The sequence below is a fragment of the Equus asinus genome, chromosome 6, assembly GCF_041296235.1.
Source record: "Equus asinus isolate D_3611 breed Donkey chromosome 6, EquAss-T2T_v2, whole genome shotgun sequence".
Classification (NCBI taxonomy): domain Eukaryota; kingdom Metazoa; phylum Chordata; class Mammalia; order Perissodactyla; family Equidae; genus Equus; species Equus asinus.
Window position 1 is genome coordinate 9,765,703 of NC_091795.1, and position 24,361 is coordinate 9,790,063.

General features: G+C 41.9%; 1 protein-coding gene across 1 annotated transcript in view; it reads right to left on the reverse strand.

The window, feature by feature from the left end:
* Positions 1–7,272: 7,272 nt before the first annotated feature.
* The window catches only part of MRPS9 (mitochondrial ribosomal protein S9), a 66,309-nt gene continuing 49,220 nt past the window's right edge, over positions 7,273–24,361 (reverse strand). The window contains exons 7-11 of the mRNA XM_014843541.3: positions 23,909–23,984; positions 21,362–21,530; positions 20,304–20,412; positions 16,037–16,206; positions 7,273–9,235 (exon numbers count right to left, since the gene is read on the reverse strand). Coding sequence (XP_014699027.1) covers positions 9,144–9,235; positions 16,037–16,206; positions 20,304–20,412; positions 21,362–21,530; positions 23,909–23,984 — 616 coding nt within the window. The 3' untranslated portion in view covers positions 7,273–9,143. The remainder of the gene's footprint in view (positions 9,236–16,036; positions 16,207–20,303; positions 20,413–21,361; positions 21,531–23,908; positions 23,985–24,361) is intronic.

Genomic DNA, 24,361 nt, shown 5'->3' on the forward strand with positions numbered 1-24,361 from the left:
TATAAGGACAAAATTAATCCACTGTGCTTTTTAAACAAGTCTTTTAAATGATGAGTAGAATTCATCTGTAATTCATATATAATTTAAATTCCTATCATTTTTTTTAAAGATTTATTATTTTTTCCTTTTTCTCCCCAAAGCCCCCGGGTGCATAGTTGTATATTCTTCGTTGTGGGTTCTTCTAGTTGTGGCATGTGGGATGCTGCCTCAGCGTGGTTTGATGAGCAGTGCCATGTCCGCGCCCAGGATTCAAACCAACAAAACACTGGGCTGCCTGCAGCGGGGCACGCAAACTTAACCATTCGGCCACAGGGCCAGCCCCAAATTCCTATCATTTTGAAAGAAAACAAATGCTGACGGTGTGTATGATGGCCTCCAGCTTGGACAATATTTGTTTACAAAGATGTCTATAGAGAAAGCCGCCAACACCTGTGTCAGGCCTCAGCTGACGAACCCCCTGGTCACAGCCTGTGAGGTGTCAAGGTGACGAGAAGCAAGATCAAGGAGGACCCCTGGAGGAGAGAACCCCAGCACGTGTTCCAAACAAGCTCATTACAGCACGACGGTTGTGGATGTAGAAACGATTGCGGCCGACCGCTCGGAGGCCACGTGCAGCGTCCAGTATCATTCTCCTACTGCTTCTTTCCCCAGGAAGCAAAGGCCCGAGTGGAACCGCAGGAGAGGTGTTGGAAAGCATGAGCCGGCTATGAACATGGACATCACATGCCTCTAACTGCCACCTGCAGGCATGGCTCACTTGCTCCTGGCAGCAGTTTTGACTTTTTTGGTCAACACGGGCTGTGTTAACAATCTGTTTAGCAAGGACCTGTCCGCATCAGAACCTGCTTGGTACCGCACCTGGGTTCTGCGTGTCCACAGAAGTCCGCAGTGGGGCTGCTGTCTCCCTTTTTCAGACAATGAAGCGGAGGCTCAGCGAAGGCGGAGCGCTGTAGGCTCCTGAGCACCTGCTCCATGCCAGGCCTCTCCCAGCCGCGCCCCGGGAGAGAAGCGTGCCAGGCTCCCGTGGGTAAGCCGTGCTCCAGGCCCAACCTGACAGGTGAGGCCCTGCATCTGCCCGACATGCCCTCGCTCTCTGTCATTATCACACTCAGTCAACATTTCCCAGCAGGACTTAATTGCCTTCTAATTGTTTTCTCTGTGTTTGTTGTGTGTCTGTAATTAGACTCTAAGCTTTGAGGACAAAAACTCTGACTTGACTTTTTGTAACCTTCTTACCGCTGAACCCAAAGGAGTTATCAGTAAATATGTATGGCCTGACAGAAGAATCCAGACTGCATACGGCAGACAGGCAAGCAGATCGCCAAACATTTGTATGACGAATCGTAATGAAGTCCTTCAACTATGTGGCAACTACTCCTTTCTGTGCGTTCTGTGTGCAGGGCGCTGGGGCACACAGATGAACAGAACACTCCCTCTCTGTCTGTTGAGCTTACAGTCTGGTGGGAGGAAAAAGACATAAACAACTGTACGACACGTGTGCTGTATAGATGCTCCGGGTGAGTGCTGTGTGCACGCATCGAGGAGAGGTGGGGGACGTGGGGCCAGGTCTCCTGGTGGCTCTGACTGGAAAGTAAAGACATGTTCAGGGCAGAGGGGTAGTGAAGCGGCAGCCTGGCTGGAGCGGAGGTGCCGAGCTGCAATAGTGGGTGGCATGTTCGAGGTCAGCCATCCGGGATGGCTAGCGAGAGGGGGATGAAGGGAGGGGCAATAAGCCTGGAAAGGTGGGTGGAGGCCATACCCTTCAATGTGAGGAGCGCCAGCCACTGTGAGGTAGAGAAGGGGTTCAGACCGCAATCTCTAGACCTGCGGTGACAGCCTCTGCTTTCAGATGGCCCAGCGACAAGGCTGGGGTGCACAGTTCTTTCTTCTGCGCAACCTACCACCTTCTGGGAATAGGACCTATCTTCTAGGAATGGTCCCTTCTCCCACTCCAGCCCTGGGCTTCACTGGGAGCTGCTATAATTCCAACATGAGTCCCCCTCCGTAGAGCCTGCTGCAGACAGGCTGATGAGCGATTCCCCGGCATCTTTGGAAGAACCCCGAGAAATGGAGAGAGCCCTAAGTTTGGGAGCTCACGGGAAGTGGTGGAAGTGTTTCTTGCCCGGCAGAGAGCATTTCCTCCTTGCGACCTGAGGCACTGCCCTCCTGCTGGAGGGCTGTTCATCTCTTTCCTCAGGCAGGTCAGATACCCTGAGGGCTTCCCAAGGAATCCCCTCTCAGTTTAAAGAGAGCTCAAGTTTTGGGCTTGTGCAACCTGCAACAAAGAGAGTCCTAATAAAACCTAATACAACCACGACTGACACGCAATAGTCAGCTTCCTTTATCTACTAAACACCACTATGAAAAAGTACCTTCCCCTCCCGCCCCATTTCCTCCCCTCACTTCAAGAAACAATGTTCTGAAATTACAAAAGTGAAATTCAACTTAATGGTGGGGGACACTGTGAAGGGGCAGTCTGCTCCACAAAAGTGATGCACGCATCCTCAGTGGAGAGGATCTATGGGAGGTTAGATGCAATTATGGGGAATTCAGTGTGCATCTTTCATTCTTGACATGGAGAGAAAGACCTCACACTGCGAGGCTGGCTCCCCTGGAGAGGTTTCAATCTTTTTTAGGAGAAGTACAATCAAGTCCTGGGAAAATGAAAAAAGAATAAATGTGGCGTTCTCATGAACAGTTTTCATAGAAGACGCAAGAGTGGTCCTCACTTTTGCTAAAGCTTAAGTAGCAGTAATTTAGTGAAAAGCAACATGAATTTACCTCTTTAATAAAGGGGTCTCCTCCCTTCCTTTAAAAAAAATTCCCTAGAAGGAGTGTCTGGTTGATGTTTATAACCTTGGTAACTAAATGTTTGATGAATGAAAAATCAAATAACAAAAGGCACTAACATAGCAAGGTTACACCATGAGCTCTCTATTCTGCTATTGCAGTAACAGCCTGAAAGGCTGAGGCCTTGTTTAAAATGCACATTTTATTATTATTCAAGTCTGGTGACAGAAGACAACAGATCAGGAAATGACTGCCATTCAAGAGATACCGTTCCCCAGAGGAGAGGGCACAGCACACCACACAGGGCCACACGGGGCCACATGGGGCAGCACCAGTCGGTCAGCAGAGGGAGCGAGCCTTTATTGTGGTTTCTAAGGGAAGGGACGTGTGAGGAAGAGCGAGCAGGCTTAGGACTGGCTAGGTGGAGTGATTTCAGTGGGCTCTGGGACATCGGGGCTGTCCCTAGTTGTCTGGGACCCGGTTCTGGGGTGATCAGGGCAGATGGATAGTGGCCCTGAGTGTGAGAGAGAAAGGAGGTGGCTGCGAGTGTGGACTCTGCATTGGTTGGTTTGCACATCAAGCCAGCTGGCAGACATGTGGTTCACTCTCTAGGAATTGGCTAACCCTGGGAAGGGCAGTCCCTCCAGAGTCGGCAAGACCCCAAGACGGCAAAGCATCAGAACATGTGGTTAATACAGGCTTATACTCCATAAATCATGACCTTTAAGTGTCTTGTAATTCTAATGAAGTACTTACTTCTATCTATGGTTCTTTTTTTTTGATATAACATTAATTTTATTGACTTAGTTTAAAAAGCTAATGGCCTGTGTTGAAGGAAAAGCAATACAGTGATATGACTTGAATTCTTTTAAAATATTTTTTTCACATTTTGTACCTCAGTAGTAATTCATATTTTCTGTGAAACGACAGAAAAAATTCTTTGATAAGATTTTGCTCACAGTATTGAAGTTCAGTAGTTTTTACAGCTTAGTGTTCAAAGGTTACTTTCAATTTTTAGTAATGAGTTTATTGTGTGTTTTAGCCAAAGGTTTGAAAAGAAAAACTTCTGTAGCCCCGAAGTTGTTCACCAAAGGTGGCAAGAATTTTTATGAGATGATGATTTTTATGATTCCTTGCCTGCTAATTTTGGGGAATGTGTTACAGCCCTTCTATTAAAGGTAAGATTTCCACATTTGTAAAATACAACACGCTGATTGTTCCTTATAAACACGTCAGCCCCTCAGTGGTCACTGCCCACTGCGGTCCCACCAACTTTGGGAGAGGCTGCGCACACTCCACGTCTGTGGGGCCTCCTGAATGGAGTCTAGCCTAGATATTTTAGCAAACATGGAAATACCTGGTCCACATCAAATTACTCCACCATATATATTATGTTTTTGGTTTTTCTGAGTCGTCCATATCAATGAACTTCGTGCTACAAAGGAGGACAAACGTACCAAAGGACTGTGTCAATCCTTTTCCAGGAAGCCACCTGTTTACACCATCACCACCTATCCTTCCATCTTCCAAACTCGGATCACCGTGTGCCTTTGTTTAACCAAATGGCAGAGGCCAGAGAGGGAGTTTTGGATGAGAATCATAAGCTATATTTACTGAGCACGTCCTATGGGTCACGTGGCTCCTGCGGATTGTACTGAAGCCTCGTAACGCCTGGAGATGTACTGCTGTTCTCCCCACTTCACAGACGAGCAACGCGGGGTGAGGAGGTCAGGCCGCCCGAGGTCACACAGGAGCACAGAGACTGTGTTCTGAAACTTCCACACGCTGCCTCAGGGTGGTCTTTTATTTACTTTTATCATAAAATTGTTCAAGATAAAAACCGTAAGTCCTAGTACATTTGGAAGGTCTAGTAAAGCGGATACTCACACACCCACCTCCCAGCTTCAGATGAAGGTCATTACCCACCTGCCACCTGGGGCAGCCCTGTCACCATCCTACCGACACCCGCTCCGCTTCACCCACTGGATTCAGTGCCGCACACAAAGGCACACTTAGTTTCCTTAGAAAAACAAAAAACCCTCCTTATGCCAGTGGTTCTTAATATCATAGGGACAGACCCCTTTGGGCATCTTATGAGGGCAATGGACCTATATAGCCCAGAAAAAATGTCACACACATAAAACTCTGCAGTGTTCCAACGTTTCACAGATCTGCTAAAGCCAGAGTGACCACATAACTTATCATTCAAAGCAGGGCACTCTGTGGGGACAAGGGGACTCTTCAGTACTGACACTCAGATAACGGATGTCAGCTGAGGCCATCCTGGGCAAACGGTGGTGTAATGACCTCACTGTGACTTCATCCCTGGACTCTCGTATCCAGAACCTTCTCCTCCAGTTATATGGCCCACTCACCGTCCTCATCATGATCCCATATTGATGGTGTGGCTATGATACCCCTACCTGAATGTGATGAGGTCTCTAGGTTGGGCATGGAGCACAGTATAAATGCTAATTAATCAATACTTACCCATCCATTAGGATTTACCTGAAATTTCACCTCTGCTGTCAAGTCTTCTGACTGTATCATGTGCTGCTAGCATGTCCTGCCTGGGATTCCATAGTGGCTCAGAGCACACGCTCTGGAGCCGCCAACCCAGATTTCAACCTGGCCTGGCCACTCACTAGCTGTGTGACTTTGGGCAAGTTAATTAACCTCTCTGGGCACCGATTTTTCTGTCTCCCTCATAGAGTTGCTGCAAGGAATAAATGAGTTCTTATTTGTAAAGTGTTTAAGAACAGTATTTGGCACACAGTAGGAGCTGCAGAAGCGTTAGCTCTTACTGTTATCTCAAGGCAATACCCTTGTCGAATGTCCATCTAAAAAAATAGCTCTAAAAAGCCCTTCCCAATGCTATGCACACAGTGGGCGTTCAGAAAATACTTCGTAGTAGGTATTTCCAACAAAGGTGCTGAGAGGGTCACGGATCAGGGGCTGGAAGCTGACGGCCTCTGGCTCCTGCAGTTCAGCTTGTTTACAAAGGAGTCTGCCTGGAGCTGAACAAAGGACCAGAGCTGGGGTCTACGGGCTCCTCCTCTTCGCTGCCCCAGATCAACGTGTTCCCCAGCCCAGTTCCTGAGCTACAGGTGGGACAGAGTAGATGGCCCAGTGCTTTCACACTGTCTCCTCTGATCCTCACAAAAGGGCAGGTGGAGCTGGCAGGGCAGATGATGACCCCACTCTGACGTGCGGAAATGGAGACCCAGAGGGCAGAGTGACCTGCCGAGTTCAGAGGTTGCGCTCCTGAGAGGCGCCTCACAGGAAGGTGGGAATTAACAAGGCTTAGATTTTATTGTGATACGTTATGTACTATAATCCTATTTAACGTTTAAAATAGAGTTCTGTTGCTAAAATGATGTTTGAAATCACTGTTCTAATCTCAACCCTCATTGCTATTCTCTCAAAGGAGAAAACCAAGAAAAAAGACTCAGTGCTTCCCGTCAGCAGCGCAGAGTCCCCGTGACACTTCAGCCCTCCACACTCCGCCCCAGCCTCCTTCCCGGCCGGGTTCCGCAGGCACTCTTCCCTCACCAGCAACACCCAGCCCCCAGGATGCCGTTCCCTGAACTGCCCTTCCCGTCCTTCTCCTTGTTGCCTGAATCTGCACGCCCCTCCTCCTCCACTCCCCTCTTCGCCCAGATGTGACCACCCTTCAAGGCCCACTGCTCTTTAGTTCTATTTCTGGCTTTAGCACAACCACACTGGTTGCCTATTAGACTTCTTGCATGTCAGTCCCCTCTGTGACACTGGAAGGACCTAATGGCACATACTTAGTCTGCTCTGTATTGCCAGATATGGCAAGAGCACAGCAAGTGCTCACCACACGCTGATGGAACCACAGGCCCATCACAAGATCTCAACACACCCACACCACATGATGGGACACTTGTCCCTTCTCCTTTGTTAAAATGATAAAAAGCATGCTCCAGGGGCCGGTCCACTGGCGCAGTGGTTAAGTGCACATGTTCCGCTTTGGCGGCCCGGGGTTCGCTGGTTTGGATCCCGGGTGTGGACATGGCACTGCTTGGAACGCCACGCTGTGGCAGGCGTCCCACATATAAAGTAGAGGAAGATGGGCATGGATGTTAGCTCAGGGCCAGTCTTCCTCAGCAAAAAGACGAGGATTGACGGCAGATATTAGCTCAGGGCTAATCTTCCTCAAAATCAAAGCATGCTCCAACACACAGGCACAAGACCTGCCACAGACAATTTCACTAGAGAAGGGCTGCTCCATCAAAACAGCCACAGGACATGTTTTCCACGATTTCTCCTGAGATGAATAATGCCCTGGGTACTCCAGGATGGTACTTATGCTCTCACTTTTTCATCATCACGTTATTTTACAGGATTTTATGTGTACATACACATTCAGAACTGATCCAAGATTTCTTAAAAACAGAAAATTACACAGAAATCCGTACTAAGTAACTCTCTAAATGAAGGAAAATCGACAATTGAGGGTCTAATTCTTAATGTAATATATTTATTTAATTAAAACAACTGTATTAAAATATATCTACAGTACCCCTGTTACCAATTGCCTTGTTCCCCTTAAAAACTCACAGCAGTAAAGTTAAATGTATATTTCTTAGTTTAAGAGACCTCAGGAATCCAATGACAAACTCCTCAATGTAACAGGCAGCTGTGACTGAGGAGGCCAGCTCCTGGGCAGAAGCTATGTGTGATCCTTCAGCCCCAAACACAGGTACTCACAAAGGCAGGTGCTCCCGGCAGGCCTCACAGGGAAGCCGCCCTCCCGCCCCCGAGCTGGTGACAGCCAGCGCCTGGCAGTCTGAGGGCGCTGCAGGAGGACCCGGCGCCTCTGCCCCGCCTGCTCTTCTGCGCTCCGCCTTCCCCGCCTGGCTGCCTGGCACCTGCACCCTGAAGCCTCTGCGTCTGCTTCCTCGGGCTCCTCTGCTGAGGCCTCCTGGGCAGGGGAACACTTTCTCCAGTTTAGTGTCTTGCTTAGACTATCGAAATAAGTGATTACAGACTTGACTATTACTTTCATTTGGCTTGCTTCTTTTTTCAGCTTTATTGAGGTATAATTGACAAAGTCGGAATATATTTAAAGTGTGCTAGGTGATGATTTGATAAACATCAACAATGCGAAAGGACTCCCACCATCAAGTTCATATAGTTGCTCATATAGTTATGTTTTGTTCTTTTTTGGTGAGAATGCTTAAGATGTACCCTTTTAGCAAATTTCAATTATACGATACAGTATTATCAACCATAGGCACCATACTATATGTTAGATCTTCATAACTCACTCATCTTATAACTGAAAGTGTGTCCCCAACTTGGAGGGCATTATGCTATGTGAAATAAGCCAGACAGAGAAAGGCAATTACTGCACGGTGTCACTTATACGTAGAATCTTAAACAAACAAACAAATCGAACTCATAGAAACAGAGAGTCGACTGGTGGCTGCCAGGGGCTGGGTGTGGGGGAAACTGGCTTGTTGTCTGAATTAGCTTCTTGGACACCTGGCAGTGTAGCCCTCTCCAGCTTGGCTGAGCTCCTGACAAAGACACTCAACTTGAGGCCAGCCTGGTGGTGCAGTAGTTAAGTGCGCACGTTCTGCTTCTCAGAGGCCCAGGGTTTGCCAGTTCGGAGCCGGGGTGTGGACATGGCACCGCTTGACAAGCCATGCTGTGGTAGGTGTCCCACATATAAAGCGGAGGAAGATGGGCATGGATGTTAGCTCAGGGCCAGTCTTCCTCAGCAAAAAGAGGAGGATTGACAGTAGTTAGCTCAGGGTTAATCTTCCTCACAAAACAAAAAAAAGTTAGCAGATTGGGGAGTTTAAAAAAAAAAAAAAGAAGAAGAAAAAGACACTCAACTTATTTCATTCTTCTGAACAAGCACTCTCATCTCTCGATTTTGAAAAATCCCTTACAACAACTGCCATATGGGAAAACAACAGAATCAGGAGGAATGAGTTCCAGTCTAGTTCCATCATTAAATTAGCAATGTAGCTCTGGTAGGTCACTTAATTTTAGGTGGTGGGCCTTTATGTCTGCAGACTAAGGTTATTTGACTAGATTTTGCTGAATGTTCCTTTCAGGTCTAATATGCCAAGATTCTATGAATTATGCTTCTAAACTATTTTCTGAAAAAGTTTAAAAAATAAAGTAGGAGATGGAAGCTAAACATTTTTAAAAATTATTTTTAAAAGGTGACTTTTACAAAGCAGCATTTAAAAATAAATCACCTCACAACACACATGTCTGATAGTGTTGCCCTCACATGGGCCTGCAAATGTTTACCGTGCGTCTGCACGTGCCAGGCACACACCCGCAGCGTTTCCTTCCCTGTGAAAACACACTTAGCGCTTCTTCCAGGTGAACTTTCTGCGGGCTCCCTCTTGGCCTGGCTTCTTCCGTTCTCTGACACGTAGATCAGCAGTAAGTAGTCCAGCTGCAGCGTAAAGAGAGAAGCCTTTATGAACCACGGAACATGCAAGTTGCCTAGCAGGAGAAAAGGTCAACTGCATGAATTTATAGGTACCGTTGTCAGAGAAAAAGTAGAGGAGAGCAACCAGACCTGTACTAACTTACCAGCCCGCTATAAATCTCCTGACAGCACTTTGCTTTCACTGTTTTAGAATATTTTTCCAATTTCTGAGACCAACTGCAGCTACATTATTTGAGTTTGCTTTCCTCATCCTATGAAAACTGATTCCTCTTTGGTTTTTAACCTTGCTCAACTTAAGATAAAGCTGCTCTTGTGTGGGCAGTCACTATTCACTGGAATGGAACTTCTCTGCCTACTTGTTATGACAGTCGTGAAAGTCAGAATAGAGACAAGAGGTAGAAAAGAGATGCTTAGTGTATGGTGAAGTATGAGGAAGTACACAGACACCATATATTAATAGTATTCATTAATATACATGCACATAAAATATGGCTTATCAAACATATTTGAGGAAAAAAGCTTTTATTATTCTAATTTGTGTGACAATACTATCCCTTGGTATTTTGTTTCAGAACCTAAAAAATTAATTTTAGGGTTATATTCTCTGCATAAACAGTTTAATCTAGAAGAAGAAAGTCAGCTTAAACTGGAAGCTTCCATCTCCTAATCACCAGGAGCAATCATGATTTCTAGGCTTTGCCAGGGTAGTCTCAGCACACGGCCCAAATGGAGCAGCCCCATCGTGGCTGGAGCCATAGCATGTTAGTAAAGACCACAGATGCCAGGACGCCAGTGATGAGAAAGCTCTGAAACTGCTTTTGTAAACATGTAAATAGACCGCAGTTTTTCATTGTTTTTTCTTTACTCTTCCAACACTAGCACTCCTTTGCATTGTATACAAGACTTAGGTATTTTATTAGGGGTCTTTTAATGGCTATACAGCAAAGGCAAACTTCAAATGCTTATTATATACCCATAATTTTTGCATTTACTTACACTTGAGGGTATGGAATAAAAAACAATATTTTGGACAAAATGCAGACAAAACCTGTCTAAATTCTAGTTTAAATTATAAGGAATAGGCTGGTGTTAAGATGGCGGTGTAGGCAGACTCTGAACTCACCTCCTCCCACGGACACAACAAATTTACAACCACTCTTAGAACAATGACCCGAGAGAGAACTGAAAACTGGAGAAGAAGAACCCCCACAATAATGGACAGTCCTGACTGACATGGAAGAGACAGAAACTCCTTAGGAAGACAAAAAAAGCCACATTCGCAAGCCATGGTGCTTCATGGCTGGCTGGGAGCAACCATAAGGTACGCAGCCTTCCCCAGAGGGTAGGCATCCTGAGCAGGAGAGTGTTACTACTATAAGCAGCTGTTGGACTCAGCACAACCAAGATGAGAGTCATAATATCTGGCTTTGCTGGCTACTAACAACAATGGGAAATACCACCAGAAAAGCTCTTGACGTAAGGGGAAAGAGCTGGTTCTTAAAGGGCCCACACGCAAATTCACCTATTTCGGAAAGCAACCTAAAATCACCAGAAAGAAAGACGCATGGTCCTTTGATGAAAAGAGACTCACCTGATAGGCTCTGGGACATCTTGGTGAGAGGTGCGATCCCTCCAGGGACTGAGATATTGGTGGCAGCCATTACTGTGACCTAGTATAGGCATCTGACACAGACGCCATTGGAGCTCTTCTCCTGGCCTATAAGCCCAGGGTCTGTGCCACCCACTAGAGCACTGATTTAACCCAGCTCAGCAGGGCAGGCAGCCTGCCCTAGGGACTGGCCCCACCCAACAGCAAGCCCTCAGGCTTTTGGGCCTGCACAGGCTGGGTGCCTGGATCCTCCATAGCCAGGACAGAACTGGGTCTGCTCTGAGTGGCAGGGCACACACGAGGAGTAGGTGGAGTGGGTGGGGCGTTGGTGGAGTGTGTGAAGCCTCTGCAGTAGGGCCACTGGGTCCACTTCAGGGGGTTGTGGCATGCGCACAGGGCAGGACTGTGTTGACGGTGTGTGTGGCCCTGTGGGTGGTGGGGCTTGTCAGCTGCAGCAGTCGTGTGCTTCTCAAACAGCCACACAAGAGATTGGCCCCACCTTGCAAAGCCTGAAACAATTGGGTGCTTCTGTGCCTGGGGCCAGCCGCACTCAGCTGCAATCCTAAGAGCTGATGACAGCCTTGCAGGCTGGAGGCCTACTCACTTAACACAAAAACTGCAACAGGAATGTGCTATTAGACCTTGCAGCCAACTGTGGCCAGGGCTCCCCATGCCTGATAAAGTGACTGAAGAGCCCATAACAGCCCCATGCAGCTGAGCATTACAACCAACCAGCTGGGGGAACAGCCTAGCCTCCCCAGGCACCTGCAGCAAGACCAAACCAGCCACAACAGAAGGACACATGTAGCCCATACAGGGGACACTCCTGGAACATTTGGAACTGGTGATGAGAGGCAAGCACACTGCTGGGCCTCATAAGGCATCTCTTACATAAGGCTACCTTTCGAAGATCAGGAGACGTAGCTGACCTACCTAATACACAGACATCAGCACAGAGAAAGAGGCAAAATGAGGAGGCAAAGGAATACACTCCAAGTAAGGGAACAGGACAAGACCCCAGAAAAAGAATTAAATAAAGGAGAAATTAACAATCTACCTGACAAAGAGTTCAAACAGAAAGTCATAAGGATGCTCACTGATCTTGGGAGAAGAATGGATGAACTCAATGAGAATGTCAACAAAGAACTGGAAGATATAAAAAAGAACCAATCAAAAATGAAGAATACAATACTGGAAATGTAAAATTCACTAGAAGGATTCAATAACAGAATAGATGAAACAGAAGAATGGATCACCCAGCTTGAAGAAAGACTAGAGGAAATCACCCAAGCTGAACAGATAAAAGAAAAAGAACGAGAACAGTGTAAGGGACATCTGGGACAACCTCAAGCATACTAACAGTCATATTACAGGTGTCCCAGAGGGAGAAGAGAGAGACAAAGGGGCAGAGAATCTATCTGAAGAAATAAAAGCTGAAAACTTCCCTAAGGAAGGAAACAGACATCCAGGTAGAGGAAGCACAGAGAGCACCAAACAATTTAAACCCAAAGAGGCCCGCACCAACACACATTATAATTAAAATGTCAATAACTACAGATAAAGAGAGAATCCTAAGAGCCACAAGAGAAAGGCAACAAGTCACATAAAAAGGAAACCCCATAAAGCTATCAGCAGACTTCTAAGCAGAAACCTTACATGCTAGAAGGGAGGGGCAAAATATATTTAAAGTGCTGAAAGGAAAAAACCTACAGCCAAGAATACTCTAGCCAGCAAGGTTATCATTCAGAATGGAAGAAGAGATGAAGTTTCCCAAACAAGTAAAAATTAAAGGAGTTTATCACCAAGAAATCAATCTTACAAGAAATGCTAAAGGGACTTATTTAAGTGGGAAAGAGAAGACCACAAATAGGAAGACGAAAAGTATGAAAAAAAAAGCAATAAAATCACTGGTAAAGGCAAAAATATAGTAAAGGTAGCAGATCAACCACCTATGAAGATACTATGAAGGTGAAAAGACCAAAGTACTAAAATTACCTATTTCCATGATAAGAGGGTAACGGATACACACACACACACACACACACACAAAGAGGTTAGATATGATATCATAAACATAAAATGTGGGAGGAGGGGAGTAAAAGAGTAGAGCTTTTAGAAAGAGGTCAAACTAAAGACACCATCAACTTAATATAGACTGCTATGTAGGTTTTTATATATGAACTTCATGGTAATCACAAACCAGAAACCTATAATAAATACACAAAAACTTAAGAGAAAGGACCCCAAACATAATACTAAAGAAAGCCATCAAACAACAAGGGAAGAGAGCAAGAGAAGAAGAAAGGAACAGAGAAGAACTATTGAAACATCTAGAAAAAAAGTAACAAAATGGCAATAAATACATATTTCTCAATAGCTACTTTAAATGTCAATGGACTGAATGCTCTAATCAAAAGGCATAGGGTGGCCAATTGGATAAAAAAAACACAACCTATATATATGCTGCATACAAAAGACACACTTTAGACCTAAAGATACTCACAAACTGGAAGTGAAGAGATAGAAAAAAAGATACTCCATGAAAATAGCAAAGAAAAGAAAGTGGGGGTAGCAATACTTATATCAGACAAAATAAACTTTAAAACAAAACTGTAAAAAGAGACAAAGAAGCACACTACATAATGAGAAATGGAACAACCCAACAAGAGGATACAATGCTTGTAAATATCTATGCACCCAACATAGGAGCACCTAAATACATAAAGTAATTATTAACAAACATAAAAGGTGAACAGATAGTAACACAATAACAGTGAGGGACTTTAACACTCCACTTACACCAATGGATAGACCAGTCAAACAGAAGATTAATAACGAAAGACTGGCCTTAAATGACACATTAGACCAGATGAACTTAGTAGATACGTACAGAACATTCCATCCAAAAACTGCAGAACACACATTCTTTTCAAATGCACAAGGAACATTCTCCAGGACTGATCACCTATTAGGCCATAAAACAGGTCTTGATAAATTTAAGAAGATTGAAATAATACAACAGTATGAAACTAGAAATCAACGACAGGAAGAAAATCAAAAAAGCCACAAATTTGTGGATATTAAACAAAATGCTACTGAACAATGATTGGATCAATGAAGAAATCAAAGGAGAAATAAAAAAATACTTGAAAAGAAATGAAAATGAAAATACAACATGCCCACATCTATGGGATACAGTAAAAGCAGTACTAAGAGAGAAGTTTATATCAATACAGGCCTACCTCAACAAATAAGAAATCTCAAATAAAAAATCTAACAGTGCACCTAAAGGAAATGGAAAAAAGAAGAACAAACAAAGCGCAAAATCAGAAGGAAGGAAATAATAAAAATCAGAGCAAAATAAAAGAGACAAAAAAACCCCAGAAAAACATCAGTGAAACCAACACCTGATTCTTTGAAAAGATAAACAAAATTGACAAACCTTCAGCTAGACTCACCAAGAAAAAAAGAGAGAAGGTACAAATAAATAAAATCAGACATGAAAGATAAGTTAAATGGACACCTCTGAAATACAAAAGATTATAAGAGAATACTATGAAAAGCTACAGGACAACAAACTGGATAATCTAGAAGAAATGGATAAATTCTTAGAATCATACAACCTTCCAAAAACTGAATCAAGAAGAAATAGAGAATTTGAACAGGCCAATAACCAGTAAGGAGATGGAAACAGTAATGAATTCCTCCCCCAAAATAGAAGTCCAGGACCAGAGAGCTTCCCTAGTGAATTCTACCAATTCATTCTAAGAACTTGAAAACACAAATGTGTAAAGATACATGCATCCCTATGTTCACTGAAGTATTATTGCCAATAGCCAAGACTTGGAAGCAACCTAGGTGCCCATCAAGGGATGAACGGATAAAGAAGATGTGGTATATATACACAATGGAATATGACTCAGCCATAAGAAACAATGAAATCAGGCCATTTGTGGCAACATAGATGGACCTTGAGGGTATCATGCTGAGTGAAATAAGTCAGAGGGAGAAAGTCAAATACCATATGATCTCATTCGTAAGTAGAAGACACAAACAACAAAAAACAATCACATAGAGACAGAGAGTGGATTGGTAGTTACCAGGGAGAAGTGGGAAAGGAGGAGGGCAAAAAGGGTGATTATGCATATGTGTGTCGTGATGGACTGTAATTAGTCTTTGAGTGGCAAACATGATGCAATCTACACGGGAATTGAAATATAATCATGTACACCTGAAATTTATATAACGTTATAAACCAATGTTACTGCAATGAAAATAAATTATAAGTAATACTTTATTACTTTTCAATATACACAGTCACTCAAACTAGTAGAATTGTTATGTAAGATCCTATCAAATTATTTTAATGACCAGATATGAGTCCCACAAAACGGTGAATTGTTTATAAGCAAATGGATTTTTAAGAGGCTTAAAAAATTGAGGAGGCTAAGCCAGAGGTGGCATTGACCCCAGCGGCTGGTGTGGGAGGGCAGGGGGCACAGAGACCATCTTACTTGCCCAGAAAGCGGCTGTGGGGCCAGCGGTAGTAACTGACTGGTGCAGGCCACACAGCTGGTTAGCAGCACCCATAGCGCTGTCTTCCCTTCATAAAGAGTGCGAAGGTCATCTTTAGCTAGAGCTGCCCTGATTTATTATGAATGCTAAAGCAGCGCCCTAATGAACAAACTGAGCGCATCTTCCTCCTCACATTGCACAACCTCTCGTATTCACAATGGGGTGACAGGGACAGACAAAGTAAGTAGGAGAACGTAAAATATGAGCTAATGTTCACAATGGAAAAACAGAAATCTCAGATAATTTTGGAAAGAAATACCTTAAGAGCTTCATCATTAAATAACTACAACTTTCTATGATAAAACAAAAACCACCAATTCATCTGTTAAACATAACTGAGCACTACTTGTTACCCTAAACAAAAGGCTATGCCTTAAAGGCCAAAATAAACTTTCTGATGTTGGGAGTGCTTCCGTTTTCTCCTTCTAAGTGAAGTTCACTTTGTAGAAATCAAAACTGAAAAATACTGTTACAGTTCTGGAGCATGAAAAGAGGAGCCGGCAAACCAGCATACTGCACGTTTAAGTGTCTTCTCACTGATTTCAGGTAACCAGAACAAGAGTCAGATAAACACTCAGGGACAGCATGAGAACAACCATGCCCCCCGACTCCACTCATACCTTGCCTCATCCACTCGACCTCTTCCTCGGTGACGAAGGTGCACAAGGCTCTCGCCACGGCCAGGCGGATGGCTCCGGCCTGCGCCGCCCGCCCGCCGCCCGAGACCGTGCAGGCCACGTCGTGTTTTCCGAGCCGGTCAAGGAAGTGAAAAGGGAACATCAACTGTTCTCTAAAGCACATCACAAGAAAACGTAGTTGAGTTTACTGTAGCAACACACGATTTTATAAACTGCTCACATTCTGAACATTCACAAAAACCATACCATGCATGCCAGCGTGCATACTTTCCAATCAATCCACTATGACACTTTTCATACTTCTTGATCAATCCATTATATGAAGAACACTGATATTTCTGATATTTAGAATGCTTTGCTGAGAGAAGGTTTATTCCTCTTTTTCTTGGAGATCGCAATATACTCTCTGTTGATTTCTTTATCTCATGAGAACTTCGTGAGGCTTGGAAATAACCTTGTAAAGAAGTCTTAAAGTTGGGAAGCTCCATTAATCAACCAAATCTAACCTCTCTGGATTCAATAATCACATATAATATTAATAGGCTTTCCCAAGCAATTATTAAATGCCATTTGGATTCACTAAATAAAGTGTACTATATTTGTATAACGTATATATATGCTCATCCTGACATGCTTACTTTTTAAAGTTACTAAAACCACATTCAACTTTTTTTCCCCCACTGAAATACGCACTCCTATTAACAGTTCTCTAGGTTGCAGAGTCCTGCTACTTGCCTGGTGCCAGGTGACACGCTGCACAACCCATTATGCCTGCTTCCCTCCACAGTCAGCTAGTGCCCATGTAGTCCCAGGCAGACACCTCAGGGCCAGAGAAATAACACAGACAGAACATGGCCCCGGACCTCCTCTCGCTCAACGGAACAAGTATTTGTTGAGCACCGTTTATGTGCCAGGTACAGTGTTCATCATTACCTTTATCAAGTACTTTGATTTTGCTACTTTGCCTTAATATTTCTGAATTTTTATTTAGACAAGTCGGTTTATATTGCATTTCCTTGCTTTGTCTGACACTCTCGCTTTCTAGACCCGAAATAGAGCTTACTCTAACACAGTGAAACTGAAAGAGGGGTATGGGCAAGACATTCAAGCGTTACTCCTTGGATTATGCTAGCAAAATAGTCACATGCGATAGATGGACAGAACAAGACCTTTGAAGGGCATGGTTAATTGGAATTTGTAACAATACTGTTTCAATAGGAACATTGTTTCAATAGGTATGAACCACTCCTACAACAACAAAAAGTAGTGGTATGAAATGACATAAATCTATATGGCTTTTTTGAACAAATGTTTCAAAGCAACCAAATCAAAAATAGGAACACTATAAAAATAGTACTATTGTAAGTAATATTATCATCATAAAAAAATTTAGAAGTTGATAATCAAATTCTACCATTTCCTTTTACCAGCAAAGAAATAGGGGCCAAGACAGAATCTATGGGATTGTCACATGCACGTGTCATAGGCCTCTGCATCAACAGTTACCAGAGTTAAGTGGGTTAGTGACATACGTGATGTTACGAAGAAAAGCTCTGGTCACCCACTTGTTTGTGAGCTTAAACATTTATCTGTCTTAATTACTAAAATTTTAAGATTCCCCAACAAGTGCTGATATAAATAAAGAAACTTACACTGACTTGAGATGTATCAGAGTAAGTGAGCTAGAGTCGTCAAGGTAAGAAAGAACCACTAAGAAGAGTCTGGACAGTTGGGAAGTTGGTATACACTGAGGTACAACACTAAATTTATAAATAGGTGAAAAATTCCCAAAGTGTAACAATCAAAAATGATTATATAGCTATTGATTTTAATTACCTGGACTACAAACTAGTACATGCAAAAATGGTCACATGGCATCAAAATATTGCACATACATCTCTCAAGGACCTCAGATGACATCCCGAGTTAAAAGAATCAAATGTATTTTGTTCTTTGTTATATAATCAAAGTATTTTTGAAAAATAAAATAAAATAAATAACCAAGTTCCCCATTTCTATCTTCTCTGAAGGCTACTTCTATGGTACCAATTCTACAGCATGTAATGTAGCACACGTATAGTTGCATATTCTCTTTTATTTTTCTACAATTGCTTAAAGTGTAACCTTATCTCTATTACATGGCTAGTGCTGTGTGAGGAATGTATTTATTTTTGTACAGATCATCAATTAAGACTTGCTATACTCGTTGACTGACAGAGCAAAGGCCTTTCCAAATCAGAGAGGTTATTAATCTTTGTATTCCCAAGTACCAGGCCCACAGTAATGAATGTTTGTTGCATAAGTGAAAGAATGAATAAAAATTCTCACTGATGCCGGGAAGGCAACAAAGTGAACATCCCCTATGATCTGTTGCTATGTTTGTATAAAAACAGCCTAAAGAAAGGATGAGTAAGCAGTTCAACTGACTTTCAGGCAAGCATCTTAGAGATCAAGTTCAACTCTCTCCTACCAATTAGGGAAGAGACCTTTAAGCAACCTGGCTAAGGTCACACAGCCAGCAAACAGAACTAGAATCAAGATCTCCTGACTCCTGGTTCAGTAGTCCTCCTACTGGTCAGTGGTCACCTCACCGCTAACCTCCCGAGCTGCTCCTGCGGGAAGAAAGGCCAGTCCACAGCTAACATGGCCGCCCAAATCCCTACAACTACGCAAAGATGACAAGGCAGTCTGGGTGCCCACTCCCACCAAGCCCAGCCCAAGGCTTCCCAGTCAGATAGGAAATTTCTTGATGATAGAAACTGGATCTTAAATAGCTCTGATATCTTCACAACACCCAGGACAAGAGCGGGCACAGACAGCCTACCCTTACTAAATGCCTGTTGAATTCAAATGGGGTAAGTTCAAAGCACATAATTTAATTGAGAGATCAAGTCACAACTGAGACTCGGTGTTAAGTCATCAGATGTATCTGAAAACAAGTTGACAGGTTATTGGTCAAATTCCATTCCTCCTAGCAGTCCCCAATGCTGCAGTTATGGATCTCTGGCTTTTCACAAAGGAAATAAGAGCCTCCTCCATCTGTTTCCCTGTGAGGATGATGGCAGAATTCGTTTAATTCCCATTAAATGGAATTAGAGTAGACTACTTCTTGACACACACACACAAATAAAATAAACATATATTTCGTGAAGTAATTATTCTGTTCAAAACCTTACACTACATTAGCAAGGTCCTCTTTTCCTGACATAAGCATTGGGATCCTAAGAGCTTTACCCCTTTTGATCTTAAATACCACTACACATTCAGAGGACAGGAGAAGGAGTAGGAAAGGAGGAATAATCATGCAGAACTTCTGTGACCGTGGATAATGACAGTAACTACAGGAAAAACAATCACCATCCCAAGAAGAGGTCTTCACATAGTGACTCACAAAGAGACCTAAGATGAGTATATTTAGAAGATTTGAATGGTCATACCCATTTATGATTAAAGTCTATTTCTCCATGGGATACAAAGTTCAAAAAATAAAACTGCCATATTTAGCACTAGGAACTAGGCAACGCCTGATGAGCTCTTATTTTAATGCATAAATGTCAGGTTTCTTTGCTTGTTCAGTATATACATAGTTGATCTCCTCTGAACAGGAAAAGTCCAAAGCGATGAAGTATTTTCCTAGCCTTTAAGATGGTGAGGGCCAAGATGGGTGTGTGGTGGCAGTGTTTTGTGCATGCCCACCCTAAACTCGGGAAACAGAAAGTGGAAATCTGATTTTCTTACATTTTGGCATAGTCTGCATTTCAGAACATAAGGTACATCTAAAATACTCAAATTCCAGAAGGATCTCATGAAAAGAGGAGGAAGATTCAATTAATGAGGAATTCTAAAGATGCTTTTTAAAAATCTGGAAAACTACTCGGGGCTGGCCCCGGGGCATAGTGGTTAAACTCGCAGGCCCCACTTCGGTGGCCTGGGGTTTGCGGGTTCATGCTGCGTAGGTGTTCCACATACAAGACAGAGGAATACTGACATGGATGTTAGCTCAGCGACAACGTTCCTCAAGCAAAAAGAGGAAGATTGGCAACAGATGTTAGCTCAGGGCAAATCCTCCACCAAAAAAAAAAAAATCTGGAAAACCACATAAAAAATAGTGATAGCATCCCTCTAGCTAGTTTGATAAATTCTATTGGTAAAGAGAAATAACCATTCAGAAAATCACAAGTCTTAATTGATCATAATGTATCATAAAGTATATTTTCTTTAAAAACAAAAAGCCAAAGCAAAACCCAACCTGTCCTGGGTCACAGGGAAGTAGCGCAGGTAGTGGGTGCCGTTCACGCTGACCCTCCCGCTGCCGTGAGCGTACACAACTGCTTCTGCCTCTGCGCTCTTCCTTCTACCTTTAAAACAGAAAGTTTCTATTAGTAAAATTCCTAACAACCAAAGCTTTGAGACAGGTGAAACTGCATCCAATCTTTTCCCCAGAATAACAATATAGAACACTGTCTATAGGAAAGGTCTGTAACAACTACAAGTGGAACAAAAATGAAAGGGGTAAACGACACCATAATCGATGTCATAAAGCTTACCAGGAGGTAATTTTGTTCTTCAATTCCATTTTAGGAAAACTACAATGATTTTAAATTAGTCTTAACAAGCAACAAAGTAATCCATATTTATTTACATTACTTGAATAAAATCAACCAATTTACATAGTATCCTTTCATATTCAATAAGAATATATCCAATCATATAATTTTTAAAATATATGAATAGTATGATAAAATATAACTGATAGAAATGAAAGGAATCCTCAGGAAAGGTCATATTTCTTTGAAAACACTGAAAATGAGAAAGGAATGATGTTAAATTTTGAAGAGTTGTAGATTATCATTTAGTAAATCAATTCTTAAGTTACACCACATCAGATGTCTGTAGACCTACAAAGAAAATGTGAGTGAGGACCTAAAGTTTTCACATTTCATAGTTTTAGCATCTGACATGCAGATTCACTGAGCATTTCCATTTTATATAAAAAAATTTTATTATAAATATTTCATTGTTTCCGAAACCTGTTGAAAATGTCAAAATAAAGATTTAATACAAAAATGTGAAAATAAAAAGTGTTAATATGATTATGTAGGTATGTGTCCACATTTTTTCTTGGATGTTATAAGGTTCACTTTTCAAAAACTTCAACAGAATCTTAAAAATTAGGAAATCCAATGTAGGAGTAGCAAACATTAAACAAATCAAATCAAATGACTATCAGGGAGCAACAGTAAACAAAAATAATTGTAGTTTTTCAATCTTCACTAAATTTATTTTCTCTCCACAGAACGTCATTACCTTCGCTTCTGCTGAAGGCCATTCCTTGCTCGTCATACCGCACAGGTTCAATCAGCTGTTTTTTTGATTGAATAGTTATACTCCTACGAAACCTCTGCACAAATTCTTCTTCAGCACCACCACGCTGCAATGTCAATAACCTTTCTAGCAGCCGAATGAAGTGCGCGTACTGCAGACAATAAAAATTCATTAGAAGATGCAAGTGTAATTGCATTTGCTAAATTTTTTCTATTTTTATATACTTGATCTTTCCAATGTTGCTTTTCTTGATGAATTTTGACAGGATGACACTTGTGCACCTTCACGCTGCTTTTAAAACAGCATGCAGATGCAGCACTTTCCCTGTGCGCATTCAGTGCTCAGTCTTTTCTTTCCAGAAACAGAGATTTATCATTCAAAGACAAATCAATTTCTCTATATTATGATTACATGAAATTGAGATTTAAATTCATTTTCAAACAATATTTAGATAATCTTCAAGTGTAGTTTCTACTCTTTTAATAGAACTGTATCAAGAGGAGCTTCATAAATAATTTCCAGTAAGTTATGTATAATAAAATGGAAGAAGTCTGATTTTGAGAAAACGTACCTCTGAAATTATATTTCATAATACATTTGGCAAATATATCTTCAGCGGTTCAAGCTGTGTTACTTTAATGTTTATGATTTCCTTTAAAATCGAACAATCAAGCTATTTAAAAATTCAAGAGATACTTGACTTAAAGGGCAACCTCTTGAAATAAATTATCCTCGCTACTCTGTGCATTTTTTCTAATAGTTCTTAAACATGTAATTAGAAAGTAAACAACTTGGTATTAACCCCTTAAAATTAGAAGTCAGAATAATCATTCTAAAGTGTTTATGCAGAAGGAAACAACTAACACTTGAGACCCTTAGTTAATATGGAGTGTGAAACCCAATTTTTGATAACCTTATTAATGTTTTCGCCAATCCTAAAAATCATACTCATCTTTGTTACCACTGCCTTTATAGTGAAAACCTGCCAAATGAAACATATAAAAACCTCAGTAGTAAGATTAAAAAGACTGCTTCAATAACTGCCTCCTATGATGTTACAATAAAAGAAAAGGCAATCTTCTAAGGAAGGGTGAAATACTTAGCCACCTACGCGACCCAGCCTGATAAAGCTCCATGCCTTGTCTCCATTTACAGGCCTATGTCCTTTGTTCTCAGCTATTCTCTCAATTCCATTGCATACGCTGTGACTACTGGTGAACATACAGAGAGGTAACTACAGGTAGGACATGGCCTTGCTCATGAACTAGGATTACGGCATAAGAAGTCACTGACCACCCCTACCTCCCTCATCTTGATACCAGCCAGCAGCTTTAGGATTTCTTCTGATAGCCAGTATTCCCAAAATACAGAAGATTAATATATATTTGTTTTGTCTTTATAGCTGCACACTTGTAACAAAGTCCCTGGGATGTTTTCAAAAAAAGAGAGCAGCTGTATCATAAAAATCAAAGCAGCCAAAAAACAGAAGATGCAATGAAATGATGAATTCAATGGAGAAGCAAAGGGAGATTTTTTAGTAAGATCCAAGTGCAATAATACTGACTTGGCAGTTAGGATGTTAGAAATTAACTCCAGATCTGCCACTCACCAAATGCCTGACACCTTGGTTTAAGCAAACTGCAACTTTTCCAAATCATTAATTTATCCAATATGTTAAATGAGAAAAAAAAGAGCAATTTAAGTACATGACTGAAAATCTACATGGTGGCAAGGTACCAACAATGTTAGCCACTGCCATGGAAGAAAAACCCCTTCCTGAACAATTTACGAAATTTACCTACACTCAAACTTTCCAGAAATATCTAAATTTAGAATATCAAAATATTTAAAGCATCAAATTTCCTCTGATAATATTGACATGTATTAGAACACTGAACAAAAAAAGAATCCAATTAAGACCTAAAGCAGGGATCACAAATTTATATGATATAACATTTACCTGGAGAGCTTGTTAAAAATATGGATTTCTGGGTGACATCCTAAAAATTCTGAGGTAGGTCTGAATTTTAGGAAACTGCATTTGGCAACCAGCATTCCAAGGGATTCTAATACAGGTGGCTTTGCAGATTCCAAGATGAAAATACTGGCCTTACAGACACTGCACATAAGTATGCCAGGAAGCAGCAAATTGCATGAAGGTGGAACCATGTGCCTCATTCCTTTTCTACTTAACCTGTAATAGCTCCTTACACTTATCATTAGCTTGTAAAATTAGCTATCCGCTTTACTGAAGGAGAAGAAAAATGGCATCAGCCACACTCCCTAGAACAACTGGCAAGGCACACAGGGGCACTTACATCAAGAGGGTCTAGAGACCAGGCATGCCACCCTCCTGACCACAGATAAGGCCCGCCCACGGCAGAAATCCACCATAAATACATCTGAAAAAGGAAAACTGCCTTAGGAACACCTGCCTCTGAGGAACACGACTATTAGGATCCTAACTACAGCAACTGTGTGCATTCTTAAGGCACAGGTCCCCTCAAATTAAAAAGATTAATTACTCACATCTTGATCTGACAGTTTCTCCACTAATATTTCTTCTAGTTCCTCCTTAATCAGCCATCTGCTGCCAATCAGGTCTCTGTTAAAATATCACACATATTCCCTTTTCAATTAACCATGCAATTAAGAGTTATATCACAAAAGATCCCATGTGGAGTAGAGATTCTTGATTCAGAAACAAATTTTTGTATTATATAGCTGTAAAATTTCATTCAAGTAAACAATTTTTGAGACATATTATTTCATTTCCCCAATCTACTTTAGAAAAGATACCCTGTGTAGTAAACGTTTTGTTTGAAGAGTTAAACATGCCATTGTGGAACTCATTTGATATTAAAAGTCACCAGATTTCTTAACAATTGAAACTGCACTTGTTTTTCATAATTTACTTCAAAGGAGATGTTATGGACACAAAGTTACCCTATCAATGGACTAAAGTAATATTAAAGTCCAAAT